This window comes from Myotis nattereri (genome assembly GCF_964212035.1).
Source record: "Myotis nattereri genome assembly, chromosome: 3".
In the NCBI taxonomy this organism is placed as follows: domain Eukaryota; kingdom Metazoa; phylum Chordata; class Mammalia; order Chiroptera; family Vespertilionidae; genus Myotis; species Myotis nattereri.
Window position 1 is genome coordinate 69,999,500 of NC_138077.1, and position 18,038 is coordinate 70,017,537.

The 18,038-nt window shown below is 38.2% G+C and overlaps 1 protein-coding gene across 1 annotated transcript; it reads right to left on the reverse strand.

Annotated features, from left to right (window-relative positions):
• Nucleotides 1-1,309: 1,309 nt before the first annotated feature.
• On the reverse strand, nt 1,310-17,592 carry LOC308515379 (uncharacterized protein C3orf85; the record flags this gene model as incomplete). Its single annotated transcript, XM_081085996.1, has 3 exons — nt 1,310-1,396; nt 3,062-3,195; nt 17,544-17,592. 3 exons carry the CDS (start codon nt 17,590-17,592, stop codon nt 1,310-1,312), a joined length of 270 nt encoding a protein of 89 aa, XP_080942122.1.
• Nucleotides 17,593-18,038: the final 446 nt, after the last annotated feature.

The following is an 18,038-nucleotide window of genomic DNA, read 5'->3' on the forward strand; positions in this document are numbered from 1 at the left end:
AGTCAATAAAAATATATTTTTAAAAAATATCTGTTTATATGTATTGAAAATGGATACGGTTAACATAATAAATTATGCATTAGCTTTCAATTTTTCACTGAAAACATTTCTAGGGACTAGGATAGAAAATGGAGAATCCTTAGTAGCTGCCAGTGTCCTCTTCAAGACAAAAGTGCTTGGCCAATGTCTTTACTGTGCAGCTTCTTGACATCTGACTTCACCAATATACCCTCTGCTGAAAAGTGCTTAAAACTATTGTAAGAGCACATACGAACAAGTATGGTCTTGGGAGGATGCTTCTATTTCCCAAATGAATCCTTCCACCTGTCACCCTCCCTGCTGCTAAGAGAACAATTGACCTAGGTATATCATGGTATATAGAAATACACTTTTGGAGACAAAAACGTTCACTTATCTGTGAATTGAGGGGGAGGCGGGACCTTGGTGATTTGGTTGTATCATCTCCTTATTAGTTCTCAAATTAGAGTTCTGAGGTAGTATTTCATGGGTATATGGAAAACTGTAGGATAAGTGTAGTACACTCTTCTTTAGAATCATTTTTTTCCAGTTTTATTTTAAAAGATCAATAAAAAAATAAAAAATAAAAGATCAATAAATATTCCTGGCCAGTAACCCAAATCTGTTATTTCATAATAAAATAAACATTAACAGTATATTATGGAGCAGAATACAAATTTACATACATGTGGCAAAACTTCTGAGCAAGTTGACATTTATGTAAATGAGTGGCTTTCAGTGGGGTCCTAGTCACCATCTACTCCCTAATATGAGTTAAGATTTTATTTTCTACTGCTCTCAGTAATACACCTTTGATGAAAAACGTTTCAGGAGTGTGGTCTTAAAATAGCTTGGCTTTAGACAGTGACAAATATTGAAGAGAAGAGGAGAGAACCAGCCCCATTTAAGAAATCTCTCTTCCTTGAGTTAAAAAGTAAACTAACAAAGAAGAGGCAATAGAAAGCAATAGCTATGAACAGAGAATTTTAATGATACTGCTTTAAATTTTTTTTTCTTTTTCAATAAAAGACCTTTCTGATAAATGTTATTACTACAGTCTTTTTAACTTTAGTGCTCATTTTATCTACCATTTACAGAGAACTTTGAATTCTAGGTCACTACATAAATTTCCATATTTACTTTGTTCAACGTCTCTGTGAGACAGACATAATAAATAATCTAGTAAGTGACAAGCATTTGCTTTCAGCACACCAAAGCTGTGGTTTTGGTACATTGCCGTGCTGACTCCCACTGTTTTTGCTGTCCTGGTTTAACCAGCAAAGCATATTTATCAGGTAGTAGATATGTCAGAAGTGAAGGAATTCACATTCAGATAATACTGTGCTGTTGTCTTCAAAGCAGTCCATTTTTCATGAGCCTGCAATAAAAGGAAACTCAAGTCATGATCTCTGAGTGTGTAGAACACAGGCATCAATTATTCTGATTATCATACAGATATTTTCTAAAAGACTGAGAGAAATACAATGGAAGAATGATTCTAAGCAAGGTTTGGTTTTCACACTTTTAGTAATCTGTTTACTTCACTGATGAAATGTTTTGTAGTTTTCGCAGGGCCACGGTGTGACCCATGTGGTAGAGTCTTGGAATATTACAGTATCTGTCAGTTGATCACAGCACAGGTTTACAATTGCAGTTAGGAGTATACTTGAAAGTTTGAATATTCCATGAGGAAGACACAGCCTTCCAGTCTATGTAATTATTTAATTTGCCAAAGAAATAAAGTCTTCTTTTAATACCTCTAAATTATGCATGTTGGAGTAAAACAGGCATAAAACTAGATTCAAGCTACTGCGGCACCACTCTTACTGGGGATCAGCAAATGCTAGGCAGAACCAAGCTGATCCTGCTAGACCAGTTAAAACCCAGCTATGTGGAGTAAGGAGAGGATCCAAGCCCCAGGAAAACACAGAAATTCAACTTTTACAATGATTTTATTTATTTATTTATTATTTTTGTTGTTAATCCTCTCCCAAGGATATTTTTCGGTTGATTTTTAGGGAGAGTGGAAGAGAGAGGAAAAGACAGAGAGAAACATCAATGTGAGAGAAACACATTGATTAGTTGCCTCCTTACAAGCCCCTAACAGGGCCCGGGTCAGGTAGGAGCCCACAACCAAGATACATGCTCTTGACTGGAATCGAACCTGGGACACTTTGGTCCACAGGCCAATGCTCTATCCACTGAGCCAAATTGGCTAGGACTATAATGATATTATACAACTTTTACACTTGGTGATGGTGAAAATCTAATACATGTGGAAAGAAAGAAAGAACAAATCAGTGAAGGAATTAATTGCTATACATCCTCATTTTCTAAATTGCTGAGTTGTAAGAGGGAAATCATGACTGATTGAAATCCTCAGATAATTTAGCAATTTCATTTGGCCTGGAGTTTCAAAGTGTTCTTCCATCAAAAAGAGGAAATAAAACCGGTGAATTCAAGTTTCTTTTTTATTTCTCTTGGAATGAGTATACAAATGAATAGGAAAATGTAAAAAAGACAAGCAAATGAAATGACATTAAAGGCTTGGGTAATTATAACAGAGGGAAGTTAGCAGCTGAACAACTGAGAGAGAACTAAAATGTGACCGCAATCCATCCATCCACCTACCCAAACATGTAATCATTTATTGAGACGACTACATAACAGTCATTTTAGTAGCTCCTGAGAATAATTATTTTGATGTAGAAGACTTGCACTTTACCTTTGTAGCCTAAGTAGAAAGGTGGGGTGCATGAAGCAAACAATTTCAGTGTGACATTTTGTGAGCTGTTCACAGTGAACAGCATGCGAAGGGGAGAGACGAAGGAAGGACAAATGCCCCCTTGGAGAGCCGGGAAAGGCATCAGAAAGGAGACATTTGATCTTGGTTTTGAAAGTAGATGTGGAGTTCACCAGACCAAAGGCACTTTATGGAGAGGAAAGGGCAGGGATAGCTCACGGCAGATGGACAGGAAAAATCAGGACTAGGTTGGTGGTGTGTTAAAGCCAGCTGATGAGATGCCTATTTAAATGCAAATACCTGATCAGCCAGTGTGTTTTCCCACATATTCGGACTGTGATCTGGGTCCCAGTAATCCTGAAAATATACGTGTCTTTTGAGATGTAGGAACTGGTTTGCTGGGTCTTCCAACAAAAATGGCGCTCCCAATGCTCCTGTAATTAAGAGTACAAGAGCACAGCATCTTTTAGGGCAACAGTTTACATCTCAATGTTTCCTCTTAAAGAAACACAACTGTGGTTCTGGGTAAATGGGCACCTGAGAAGGAACCTTGGAAAAGTTTTACCTTGAGGGAAATGGCTGCTCCTTAGTCCTTTGCCACCATTGTACTGACACCACCCTATGTGAGCTGTATATGGTACAGCATGAAAGCTAGTGCTGTGTGGTGGATGGAGATTTTCCGAGCTTCTGTACATGCATGGGAGCCCACAGAATCAAATTCCAGCCCCATCTCTATTTTAGGCAAGTTGTTTAATTTCTCTGAGCTCTAGTTTTCTTATATGTAAAACGGTATAATAAAAATAATAACAATGCAGTAACAAAATAACATTGGATTACCATAAGAATTGGAAAAGTTAATGAATATAAACTACCTGGCTCAAGCCTGGCAGTCAACAATGTTATTCTTGCTTTCCAAGCCTTCTAAAATAGAACATATCTTTCAGTTTAAAGTAGATTGCTCCCAAGTCTGGCATCGTAGTTAAGATTTGTTAGTATCAATACAGCCATCATTAAATCAAACAGACCTGTATTTTCTAACTCCTTCAAACTTCAGGATCAAAAAAGAAAAAAAGATGATAATTTTAAAAATTCAAACTTCCTTAAGATCTTGAAATTTTAATAGTCTATATTGTGTTTTTATTCTTTTTAAAAATATATATTTTATTGTTTTTTTACAGAGAGGAAGGGAGAGGGATAGAGAGTTAGAAACATCGATGAGAGAGAAACATCAATCAGCTGCCTCCTGCCCACCCTTTACTGGGGATATGCCTGCAACCAAGGTACATGCCCTTGACCGGAATCGAACCTGGAACCCTTCAGTCCGCAGGCCGATGCTCTATCCACTGAGCCAAACCTGTTAGGGCGTGTTTTTATTCTTAAATAAAACACAATCAGGTTCAGAGTTGTAAATTGAAAAATATAAAGGAAAACACACAATCTTCACCTATGTGTAACAATGCAGTCTGTTTATTGCTTGTGATAAAGAAGCATTTATTACAAATCTAATTGTAAGCATGTTATGTTAGGCATAGATTCATCATTAAACAGATATCTATTGACAAATACTCTGTATGGATCAGGGTAAGTGAGCTATCAGGTATGAAATTTCTCTATAGAAAAGAGGAAGAAAAGGCTTAAGATACAAAATAAGGGAACATAAGATTTGATTGTGCTAAGAGAGATTTGGAGAAGCTTATATTACTGAACACTAGGGTTTCGGGACACAAGCAGACATTTTCATGGTCAGGAAATTGCTTAACCTATTCCTTGAAGGAAATATTAAATTAGCTTCACAGAGTAAAAGGGCAAGACTTTTAATTTTAAACTGTTGGAATAATAAGAGCAAAAGTCATTGTGAATCTACAAGACTAATCTCTGAAAACAAGTATATACACAAATATTAATAATATTAGCTAGCACTTATTGAGCATGGTGCTAAATTCTTTAGCTGACATACCTTATTTAATACTCACAACAAACCTAAGAAGTAGCACTGTCAATCATTTCATTTTTCAGACACAGAAACTAAGTCACAGAAAATTTAAAAAAATACGTTGAAGGCCACACAACCAGTGGGAGGCAGAGATGAAATTCTTCCTTCAGAGCTACTGCACTACATTATGACTGTGAGACAGGAATACTTGGGGCCAGATAACAATAGTGATAATAATAATAATAATAATAATAATAATAGTCTTAGGCATTTTAGACAAAAAGAAACAACAGTTATTTACACATTCTCTATGAATGCATGCTTTTCCAAGCTTGGTCTTGAGCTATAAGAAGGGTTTTAATTATTAGCCCTATTATTTCTAGTTTAACTTGCCAATCCAGCAACCTCTGGTTGCAAATGAGTGTCTATGGAAAATGACAGCCTCTCTGGATACTATACATCAATCAGGTTGTCTCTGGATGCCAAACACTGCACTACTACTAATGCAGGATTGAAAAATGATTCAGACATATTCTTCATTTATAAAATGTTAGCAACTTTATTTATTCAATGATTTAAAAATAGAAGACAAAAGTCAACCTCAGAAGATATTAGTAACAGATGTCAGAAATAATTCTTGCCTGTTGCTACGTAATCTAGTTCAATACAGTCAAACCAGATGGTGGTGGAAGCCATTCTCTAAGATTGTCCCCAAAGATCACTGCCTCCTGTTATTCATCTTCTGGGTAGTCACCTCTTTCACTTAGCAGGGCTGACCAGTGTATTCATAGTGTGTGATATCACAGTGTGTGATTTCTGGGGCTAGGACATAAAAGCTATCAGAGCTTCTGGCTTGCCCTCTCTTGGATCCCTTGCCCTAAGGGAAGTCAGTCCTCTACCAACAACCATGTAAGCAAGCACTTGGAATCTGATGCTTTTGCTCCAGTCAAGCCTTCAGATGACTACAGCCCCCACTAGCATCTTTAACTATAACCTCGTGAGAGATCCTAAGTTAGAATCATCAACCTATGCCACTCCTAAATTCCTGACCCTCAGAAACTGTGAAATAATAAATGTGGATTGTTTTAAGCTGCTAAGGTTTGGGGAACTGAGTTATGCCATAGTAGATAACTAATGCAATGCATTATAAGCACTTACCAATATCAAGGAAACTGCTAATCAACAGATTTGAGACTAGGATGAGGCAAGTGAGGTCACTAAAGCATCCTATATAATAAAGAGGTGATATGCAAATTGACCATCACACCATCACACAAGATGGCCACCCCCATGTGGTCACAAGATGGCCACCACTAGATGGCAGGCAGGGGAGGGCAGTTGGGGGGGATCAGGCCAGCAGGGGAGCAGTTAGGCATTGATCAGATTGGCAGGGGAGTGGTTAGGGGGTGATCAGGCTGGCAGGCAGAAGCAGTTAGGGGCAATCATGCAGGCAGGCAGGCAAGCGGTTGGGAGCCAGCACTCCCAGATTGTGAGGGGGATGTCCGACTGCCAGTTTAAACCGGCAATCAGACATCCCTCAAGGAGTCCCAGATTGGAGAGAGTGTAGGCTGGGCTGAAGGACACGCCCCCCCCATGCATGAATTTTGTGCACTGGGCCTCTAGTAAAATATAAGAAGGGACTCACTCTCAGGGTTATGCAAATGTGTACCATAAGCTTGCCACTTGCCTCACCCCAGCCTCAACTGGATGCAAAACACTGCACTAAGAAGGGTTCAAATTATTAGCCCTATTGTTTCTAGTTTAACTTGCCAATCCAGTAAACTCTGTTTCCAAATGAGTGTCTATTGAAAATGACAGCCTCTCTGATAATCCCCACTGCATGGAAAGACAAACAAACAAACAAATCAAAAGCAAGTAAAAACCCCTTGCCTCTAGGGAACTCACATTATATTCAGAGTTCACAAATAATTATAGGAACACATATTGTGACTAGACCTTCTAAGGGGGGAGTGAGTAATTCGAATATTGCATGGAGGCTGCACAGAGAAATTAGTTTTGAGTTGAGCATCAAAGACTATGTAAGGTTTCACAGCTAGGAGGAGGGAGTGGCAGCAAAGGGCATGTATTCCAGGCTGAAGAAGATAAAAAGCTCAGAGCAGAGGAGCAAGGTGAGTTTCAGGTTCAATGACCCTCACTTTGCCAGTGTGATCAAAGGTAACTTTGTGGTATGGATGTGTTAAAGATAATGTTGGAAAGATGATCTGGAGCTTGATTCTGAAAGATTATACTGTCATACCAAGGACTTTGGGCTTTAGTCTGTAAATAATGATCACTTATGTTCCAGAAAATGATCAGGACCAGTTTTACTAAAAAAAAAAAATTTTATTGTGATAAAATATACATAAATAAAACATACCATTTTAAACATTTTTAAGTATACACTTCAGTGGTATCATATACATTCACAATGTCGTGCAACCATCACCACTATCTCCAGAACTTTTTCAGTGTCAAAGATAGAAACTCTGTACCCTTTAAACAATAATTCCCATGGTCTTCTCCCCCAGTCCCTGGTAAATACCTTTTTATTCTGTGTCTCTAGGAGTTGGTTTATTCTAGGGACCTTAGATAAAGGGAATCCTGTAATATTTGTCTTTCTGTGTCTGACTTATTTCACATAGTATAATATCCTCAAGTTTTATCCATGATGTGGCATATGTCAGCCTTTCATTCTTTTTTAAGGCTAAATATTTTTTTATGTATATGCCAACATTTTGTTTATCCATTCATAGATTTACTTTTGAAACTCCTTTGTCAATGGTATGGAGAGCCGCTGGTAAAAGGAAGAGAGTAGAGTGAAAGAAACAAGGTCAGAGGCTCTTCGAATAGTCCAGATGAGAGGTAAGTAGGTGATAGAGGGATGGGAAGACAGGATGGACTGGGAGGGAACTGGGAACTCCCATTCATTTAGGTTGACTAGTATGGACTGACCAGTATTGCATTTTTGGTTTCAGCTGAAATGTATTAATAGGTGACTTTCAAACTTCTCTTTATTACATTTGAATCAAAAGTGTTCTACAATGGTACATGTTTAATGTGCACTTACTCTGTTTTTAAAAAGTTGCCTTTTAAAACAAAGGGAATGTCTAGGTAAAGTAAATCTGATAACCTCAATACCAAGTAAATATTTCTAAAAAAATTATGCTTAGGATATAATTTACAGCTGAAAAAGAAATCACAATAATTCTTAAGATAGTTTTATTTAGAAACATCCAAAAGTAAAACCAGTATTCTGCATCATTATCCTGGTGCATTGTACAATTGCTAAGAAAAAACATTGCTATTACATCAATCTTGGCCGAGAAGCATGCTTTAAAATATAAGCCCAAGCTATTTTAAGCTCTAATGATTCTGTCTTTTGTAAATCCTTTTTTTTTCCTTTTTTTTGTTCATGAAAAATATTTCACTCATATAATCTCCTCCGGCACCCCTCTCCACACCACCCTCCCCCTTCCAGAACAAAGCGCTTACCTCAGCATTATGAGACCAACAGGCATCCAATAAATATTAATTGATGGTGATAATAACATCACCCAGGAGAGAGACAGAAAGTAGTATTTATTATCCCATTTTACAAATGAGAAAATTGTCACGTGGAGATGAAATGACTCACTCAAGGTCACATAGTAAGTCAATGGCAAGACTGGAAATAAAATGTAAGTTATATAGAAGGGCATGCTATTATCCTCTCTGCTTGAGAAATCTCTCCTCCCTTTTTCAATCTGCCTGATCATCCTTGAAAGTTAGTGAGAACAAAATCAGAGTTTTGTGTTTGCAAGCCTATGTAATACTGCTGGGGTTTGAAAACCGAACCCTGACTTTTATTACCTTGTTGGCTATTAAATGAGTGGGTTTTTTAAATGTAGGCAAATGTGAGTCAGGTTAATACCTTTTTTAAACTTTATAATCATAAGCTATAAAAATATATTTTTCTCTTTCCAAATTCCTATACACCCTCCTTTCTTTCATCCTGTATCATAGTCTTACTAAGACCTGTCAAGCTTAATTCTACTATCGAAACCATTCTAGAATATCCTTTGCAGAAAGTTCTGTGCAGTAGAAACAGGCAGGAGTATGGAGCTATTCGAGATCACACCTCTCTTCACACAAGCCAAGAAAGATCAGAGATGCAAAGTCTTATCCTGGCCCTGGCAGTGACTAGTCACCAAGTCACTTTTTATCCCTGTATCTCCATTATCTGTTCTATAAGATGAGGCTGCATCATATCATCTCTAAGGTCTCTTCCAGCTCTAATGTTTTTAACCGGGATGTATTCATAACAAATAAGTCGTTAACTGAAAATGTCTTTCTCTGTGTGGTATTATGTCATTGGAGCGTACAGAATATGCTAAGTGGGCACAGCTCCTACTACCATCAAGGAATTTACATGCTGAGAAATTCAGCACTGAAACAGGCAGAAATAAGTGAAAGAGAAGTCAAAATAGACCTGCCCAATAATTAAAGCAAAACAAATAAAAATGTATTCACATTATGCACAAAGATGAGTGCCCATCACAGGCTGGTGAGCAGTATGGGAGTAATGGGAGCTATATTAGAAGTGGAAAGACTCCCTATATTGCCATCTCCAGGGAAGGCTGGAAAAGACACTTTAAACTGGATAGTGGAGAAATGACTGACTAGTCTGTATGCTATGCATGTGACCATGAAAATGATACTTGTGGTAGGAGCCCATACACTAAAAAGATCAATGTGAATTAATGTGAACCTTAAGATACAGAATGAAAGGGCAGCGTTTGATGGCAGATTCCTGTTTTCTTCAATTTGGACTAATCTCAGGCCTCCCTTTTCCGTTGGTATGCTCTGCCCCTCTGGAGGGGACGTGCCTCATTTAATTGGTAAGTGCAAGAGGCATGTCCAGCCCACTCTTCCTTTTTTCTCTGGTGAGTGCGCTGCCCTCAGAGGGCACACTTCCTGTTCTGGTTCTGCAACCTGCAATTGGGTATGAAATTTGCCAAGTTGTGGGTCCAGTCATCAGGCCTGTTATGTACTTATATATAGTACACATTGCATCTTCCAGTTGGCCTTTCTCAGTAATAAAGATAATGGATTGCCTTTCCTAATCATTTTTGGTTTATTTCTCAACCTGATCAAAACCAGGGCAAGGAAGGGGAGTGCTATGTGTCAGAAGGTGGCTCAGAGAACCCAACAGGTCTGTTTTCTCAGATCCTCACTAAGAAACAGGAAAAAAAATAGAGCACAGACAGAGCACTCCAACCAGCAGGAGTTTTCCATCCCTGGGCAGCGATGACTGTGAATTTCTTCCCTCATGTAACCTTCAGCTTCTGTGAAGTAAATGTGTTGGGATTCAGTGGGGATAGAAGACATAAAATATCTGCCAGGTTCATAGGATAGGCCTATAGTAGCTCTTTCCACTGGGTTCCAGTGATACTGATATGTGTAGTGTTACCTGATACCTGTACTAGAGAATAAGCACTATAGTCCTGTCACAAGTTCAAAACACTTAGGTATAGGATACTGAAAGTAAAGCACCTAGCACTCAGTCCAAACAATGAGAGAATAACATTTACTATTTACTATTTTTATTGGACATAGTCTCAGCCCATGCCCTTAAATTATTGATGTCTTTTAAAAAAAAGATAATATAAATACCCAGACAATTATGTGTGCACATAAGTTAAGTACTGAAAGTATAAATGGTCACTAGGGATCCTATCTAATAAAGAGAGAATATGCTAATTGACCCTCATGCCATTGTAAAGATGACGGCACCCACAGTCAATAAGGAGGGAATATGCTAATTGACTGCCACACTCTCAAAGGTGGTGGCGCCCACAGCCACAAGATGGCAGTGCCCAGTCCCCTCAGCCTCACTGGGGTGGCAGCTATGTGGCAAGGCTGGGCCCACTCCGTGCACCTGCCTCGGAGTCCCTCAGCCCCCCAGTCACCCAGGGCCGGCCTGAGGCACAAGCAAGCCTTGGATGGCAGTTGCCCAACCAACGCCCAAGGTCAGGCAAGCCTCAGATGTCGTCTGCCAGCCACCCTGGGCCGCCCGAGGCTCAAATAACCAGGCCAGCTGATGCTTGCGCTGCCGGCAGTGGCAGCAGCAGAGGTGTGATGGAAGCGTCACCCTCCCCTGATGGCAGGGTTACCTCCCGCCCCTAAGGGCTCCCAGACTGTGAGAGGGGGCAGGCCGGGCTGAGGGACCCCCCCACCTCCAGTGCATGAATTTTCATGCATCGGGCCTCTAGTTAAGTACTAAAGAGGATCAGGAGAAAAGGATATACAAACATCTTGGCAATTCAGTAACATTCTCAAAGACCTATATAAATGTAGGATTTTTTTTTTTAATTTTGTGAAAGATTAAAATACTAATGTTTAGGTTCATAATTTTTAGACTTAAATATTTTTTTTGTGTTAAGTAAATAATTTTCTTCACAAATAATAAAATAGTTAATTTTTTCTTTTCACTCTATACTTTGGTCACTGACCAAAACTTCATAGTGGAAGATAAAATAGTTATATTTAATAGAATGGATTCTTTCATTTTGCTGAAATTCAAATAAAAATTAGTGAGAGAGAAAATGAGAGCTAAGAAATTTGGGTTGTGAGAGGAAAAGGTTGAAAAAGAAAAAGAAAGGAGAAGAGAGAAATCAAGAAAAGAAATTAAAGAAAGAAGAGAAAAAAGAAGGGAGGTTGTAAAATATAAGAAGTCCTGAGGAGAACAGGACACAAACAGGCAGTAAGATGGGAGAAGCAAGGAGGTTTGATGGACCTGCATTGGGAAAAAGAAAGAGGCACTGGACTATGGGACCAGTTCTCAAATCCTCAGGATCATAGTAAATGATCTGTTATTAAAATGCTTTGTAACTGAACTTTTAACTCAGAGATTTCAACTTTATTGACGTCACAATTGCTGATGTGTTGAGTACTTTGAAATGTAAACAGAAACTGGTTTGGCTTGAGTTCAACTTCCATCTGTTTTAACCTGCTCTCAGTACACAGCCACATTCACCCTCTCTCTCCCGGCCACGTACCTCCCTGGGATATAATTTGGAGCCAGCAGATATTTTATTGGTCTTTAATCACATACCAGCGGTTCTCAACCTGTGGGTCGCGACCCCTTTGGCGGTTGAACGACCCTTTCACAGGGCTCGCCTAAGACATCCTTCATATCAGATATTTACATTAAGATTCATAACAGTAGCAACATTACAGTTATGAAGTAGCAACGAAAATAATTTTATGGTTGGGTCACAACATGAGGAACTGTATTTAAAGGGCCAGAAGGTTGAGAACCACTGGCATAGACAGAGAAATCTGTAACTCATGAAAAGCAACATTTTGCATGATCCCATAGTGAGCCTTTCTGGGTCACTGCCTATGTGTGTTGATGGGATTCCCAACTCTAGTGTCATGACAAAAAATTCCACGTGGGTAGGAAAAGAGAGTTTTTCTATAACATTCAACAAGCTCAATGAATCTAGTCATAGGCAATGACATTTTTGGTTTTTGTCCAACCAAGTGATTTACCAGTTTATTCTTTTTTTTTTTCTCCCCTCCCCCCGCCGCGCCTCCCCCGCTTACCAGTTTATTCTTACTACCCACTTTCTTCAAAGCAAGATCAACCTTAAGCTAAAGTGAGTAGGTAAAATTAAGATTTTTTAAAAATATATTTTATTGATTTTTTACAGAGAGGAAGGGAGAGAGAGAGTTAGAAACATCGATGAGAGAGAAACATCCATCAGCTGCCTCCTGCACACCCTCCACTGGGGATGTGCCCGCAACCAAGTTACATGCTCTTGACCAGAATCGAACCCGGGACCCTTCAGTCCACAGGCCGACGCTCTATCCACCAAGCCAAACCAGCCAGGGCTAAAATTAAGATTTTTAAAATAAAAATCTTATAAAAGAAACCAAAAGTGTATCAAGGAATAAAGACTCTCCAAGAAATTGGAGGGCTGCAGACCTGATGGAAAAGGACTATTCCTTTCATGAAGAGAGGGAAAAAGGGAGGGGTTGGAGGTGCTAATGGGGTCATGGGGAAGAAAGTGTAAGCTTAACAGATCTTGACAAAATAAACCAAACCAAACCAAACCAAACAAACTTCATGATAAATTGGCCTTGGTTACTAACTGTGGACTGAAAAACAGGAGTTTAAACTATGCCAGAGAAACAGGCTAAAGGCACTGTCAGTTTTCCTCTGTGAAAAACCAAAAGACATGTACTTTATAGATAGTCCTGATCACAGGCCAATAATAAGAGCATAACTCCTCCTCTCCCCATCCCCCCCCCCCAATTGTTTCATATATGAGTCAACCCCCAAAATTGGTTTACTTATTTAGTGAAACATTTTCCAAATATGTGTATTTTCTCCATTTCCTCTTTCTGAGATATGGGGCTATTTGTTTTTATTAAGTGTCCTACTGAGGTGGAACATGTTGAGTTCAGGACTTCTTTTTCCCTTCAGTACAACTAGGAACTGTCATAGAACAATCTTCAGTTATATCCTGGTCTGACCCTATTTCCTCAGATAAAGTCACCCAGCTCCCTAACTCCAGACCTTTACTTGTCGAACCAATGGCTACAATACTGACCCTATTACTTTTTCAGGAGGAGATCTTGCTGTGTGCCCTGCTGCCTCTCCTGTTTCTGCGTAGCCCATATCTAGCACTGTGGTGCCGGAGGGGACAGTTTGTAGAAAGAAGGGTTTTGTTCTCAAACGACCTGGATGTAGAATTTGTATGTGAATTGGCACCCACTATTGATTAACCGTGTAGTTTGGTCATTTATCTTGTCTAAGTCTCAGTTGTCTTTTTGTATAATGGGAATCATAGCACCTATTTGCAGAGTGTTTTGGAGAATTGAATTGAATTAAGGTGACATATGGACAGCTCTTGAAACATAATAAAGACTTAAAATAGTAGTAGCAATTTTGTTGGTTTATTATAGGAGAAAGCAATTCTTGACCTAAATGCTAACGAGAGAGTTGCTTTGTTTTATAACCAAATGATGACACTTGACTTCTAATTCTCTGACTAGGGAATCATCTCCAATGTGTAAGGTACTATTTTGAGAAAATCAATAAAATAATTTGGGGACTTTGCCCATATATGTAATTACTTGAGTAAGACTATCATTTTTAGCTTCAGCATTCCCATTAGGAAAATAGATAATGAGATCTTTTCCCTATTTACTTCAAATTAAGTTCTAGATAAAAGTAATTTGTTAGACAACTAATCTGTAACAGAGAAAACTTTTTTAAATAACAGAAACAAACAATTTTTTAAAATGTTGTTTTTTTATGATAAGCAGAAGGACTCCAGGGAGGAATAGATGAATAGGCTGCATTCTTTTTTTTTTTTTTTTATTTCCTTATTGGTTAAGGTATTACAAATGTGCCCTCATTCTTATATGTAAAAGGGAGGGAGAAGAAGTAAAGAAAGTTGATTCAAGATAATATTTTCCTACTTTAGAGCTGTATGACTTAGAAAATGTTGGTTAAATTAGTTACTAATTTAACAAATGAACTGGGTTCTAAAGACTTCAGTCTCTTCAGTCCGAAAGCAATAAAGTCTTCTTTCCTGAAATCTGAAGGGCACCCAGCAGTGTCAACAATCCTCTGTTCTTAGTTTCTGATCTCAGCTTGCACTTGCATGAACTTCAATGACATAAACTCGGTCATTCATTTATTTATCCACTATTAAGTGAAGTGAGTCAAAGCAGTTTCTTTATAGGTAGACATATTTGTATCTCAGCTGGGGTTAAAGTTAATTCCAACTTCTAAGTGCACAAAAATCACTTTTGCAGAACCATTTCCCCTTTGCCAGATATTTTTGACCCTGCAGTGTTCACAGGGGAATGTGGACCAGATGTAGTGCTTTTAGCCTTGCAGTCATCCACTGTCAACAACTCTAAAGTCAATTGCATGGATCAGCAGTCAAGGCAAAGCTTTATACTGATGGATTATAACCAGCCCATGTCTTCAGTTTGCAATGTGCTCCTCACTCACTCCCTTAAACTGAGCCAAACTCATTTTTTTTCAACTGGAGATATAGGCTTAACTTGGTGTGATGATAATTGCTTTATATTAATGTGGTTAAAAATTTCTAAATAATTTAATTAAACATGTCCCAAATATAAAGTGCAATATTGATGATTAAAACTCTTTATGAAGCCCTGCCTGTGTTCAATCCCAGGTCAGGGCACGTAGGTCAGGATGCATTGATGAGGCATATACGGGAGGCAACCAATGGATGTTTCTCTCTCTCTCTCTCTCTCTCTCTCTCTCTCTCTCTCTCTCTCTCTCTTCCTCTCTCTCTAAAGCCAATAAAAGCATATCCTCAGGTGAGGATTAGAAAAAGACCTCTTTACTAAAATTGTGGACAAAAAGGGGCCACATGCTAACCTGACTAGCTCAGGGAAGGCCTGCATGCGGTCTTGCAAACTCAAAGACCTAAAGTACCAACAAAGGATGGTCTGAAATGAAAATTTTAACTAAAAGCAGTTATGGTGGATAGTCATTTCCTAGGCAGGTATCTTCCCTGACAAAGATAAACTTTGATCTTAACTGAGCCTATTGTCTTTTTGCATCTATGAAACATACCTTTGGAATGTCAGGGTAACTTGTAACTTCCCCTTTTCTGGACCCCTCAGGGCACAACCAATGTGCCAGGGCACAGGCCACAAATTCCCTCATTGTTATTGTGTTAATTGTTGACTGTTAACTATCCTATACCCATCTATGTAAAAGAAGCATGTGTCTATCATTTTACTTTTTATCCAATCCCAGACATTTCCCTGTTTTGCTTTCTCCCACCTCCCTAATCTATCACCAATGGATTTCATGTAACCCACCTTTGATGGTAATTTATGAAAATGGGTGAAAAACCACCATTCTTCAGAGCATTATGTCAATACATTGAGATTCTGCTTCCCAGCAATTGTCAACAGTTTGGCTCAAATAAACTTACAAAAATTATTTATAGGTTTGAATGTTTCTTACCTTAACAAAAATTATTCACAAGCGTAGGAATAAAAGGCTAATTATGTATTCTCATATATACCTAGACTAATAGTTTAGATATAGTGCACAGTTGGTGGGAATACAGACTGTGAAAAACGGTGTAAAGATTCCTCAGAAAGTTAAAAATGGAACTGCCTTATGACCCAGCAATTTCACTTTGGGGTATATATCTGAAGAAACCCAACTGATTCAAAAACTATATGCACCCCTTTGTTACTTGCAGTGTTATTTACCATAACCAAGATATGGAAGCAACCCAAGAGCCCATTAGTAGACAAGTGGATAAAAAAATGGTGGAACAGATATAAAGTGGAATATTATTTAGCCGTACAAAAGAATGAGATCTACCACTTGCAACAGCATGAATGGACCTAGAGTGAAATTGTGCTAAGTGAAATAAACCAGAGAAAAATAAATACCCTATGATTTCACTTATATGTGAAATCTAAAGAGCAACGTAAACAAATACAATAGAAACAAACACATACGTACTTAGAACAGACCGATGGTTGCCACAGGGGAAAGAGGTTGGGGGACTGGGTGAAAAAGTGAAGGGATTAAGAAGTATAAATTGGGGTTTTTTTTCAGTATGCATTATGGTGTGTAAGGACATATGCAGAAGAAATATAGTTATGTAACCCTTTTCTGTCAATCATCCCTGAATGTAAATGAAAGTCTCCACCCAGAAAAATCCCTCTTTTAAACCGTATAACCCAGGAGTTCGAGGCCACTCTCTCTGGACTGGCCTGCTCCTCGTTTGGAGTATATCTTCAATAAATCCTACTTTGCTTTAAAAGAAAAGAGGTACAAATTGTTAGTTATAAAATAGTCATGGAGATGTAAGTACAGCAGAGGAAACAGACAGTAATATTGTAATACCTATGTGTGGTGCCAGGTAGGTACTTGAAGTATCAGGAGATTACTTGTAAAGTATGTGATTGCCTAACCATTATGCTGTACACATGAAACTAAAACAAAACAACATTGAGTGTAAACTTTAATTGACAAATAAGATTAAACAATAATGCAAAAAAACAAATGAAATATAAAAAATGATTTAGATATAGATTGTGTGTGTGTGTGTGTGTGTGTGTGTGTGTGTGCGTGTATACCTCAAGCAAAGTACATAATTTTTGCATGGTTCTCAGGGGCATATTATAAAAGTAGAAATTTATTCTGATTTAAGCATCTACATCAGAGAATTTATAAATTGCAGAGATTTAACTGAGAATAATTTATACCTTTGTGAGTATCTTCAGTTTGGGTTACAAGAAAAACAAATGATCTCTCAGTTCAAGTCAGATATAAGCCCCTGAATTACCAGGCCAATATGCCAGCAAATTACCTGGCCTCCAGTGCCTTCCTTGATCTGTCTTTAAGACACCACTTCTCTGAGCTACTGCTTGCCCTAAAGGTTAATAAATTCATACTCTCAAAGTACCTTGAGGTCACCACATAATAGTACGATGTAAGTATTACAGTTTCTAAAAGGCATTTAAATTCTTCTTTGCTCAAGGACACCAGAGCACTTCTTTTGTGGCAACAATTCAATAAATTTCTTAGCAACAGTAGCTTGTTACTATGTTAACAATAATTAGGAATAAAATGGTCACACACACACACACACACACACACACACACACACACACACAAAACACTAACGTGTTCAAAAACACAGCATGGCACATAGCTTGTTTTCCTCAATGCTTCAGAATTGGTCTATAGATAAAGCCTGTTTATTCATGTCTTTAAAAAGTCAAAAGGGGTTATCTATCAACTTAGTAATTGTAAAAGATGTAAGTAGAAAAAAAATAGGTTCTTACCTATAAGCAAAGTTGAACACAGGACCACTTGAAGCATTTTATAGGCCATGATCCTGTTTTGAAAAGTAAAAAAAAGATTTGTTTATTTTAATTTACACCAAACAAAGCTTTAGGGCACATTGGGACTTTCCAGGAACATAGAGCTTACCTGTTAGGAGCTGAGGCAAGGCAGAGAGAGGCCCTTGCTCGAGAGAGCTTTTTTTTATATAGCACCTGCCTTTTTACCCTTTGGACTTTTTTGGATTGACATTTTACGAGCTGTTTTGTATTACATGGGTCATGTATTTATTTACTAATTTTGTCACTTACACAGACTAATGTGATGTAAAAAGGATAGAAAACTGATATATCTGGTGGGAATATAAAATGGTACAGTTACTTTGGAAAACAGTTTGGCAATTTCTTATAAATCTGAGCATGCAATTGCCATACAACCCATAAATTGCACAATTGGGCATCTATCTCAGGGAAATGAAAACCTATATTCATACAAAC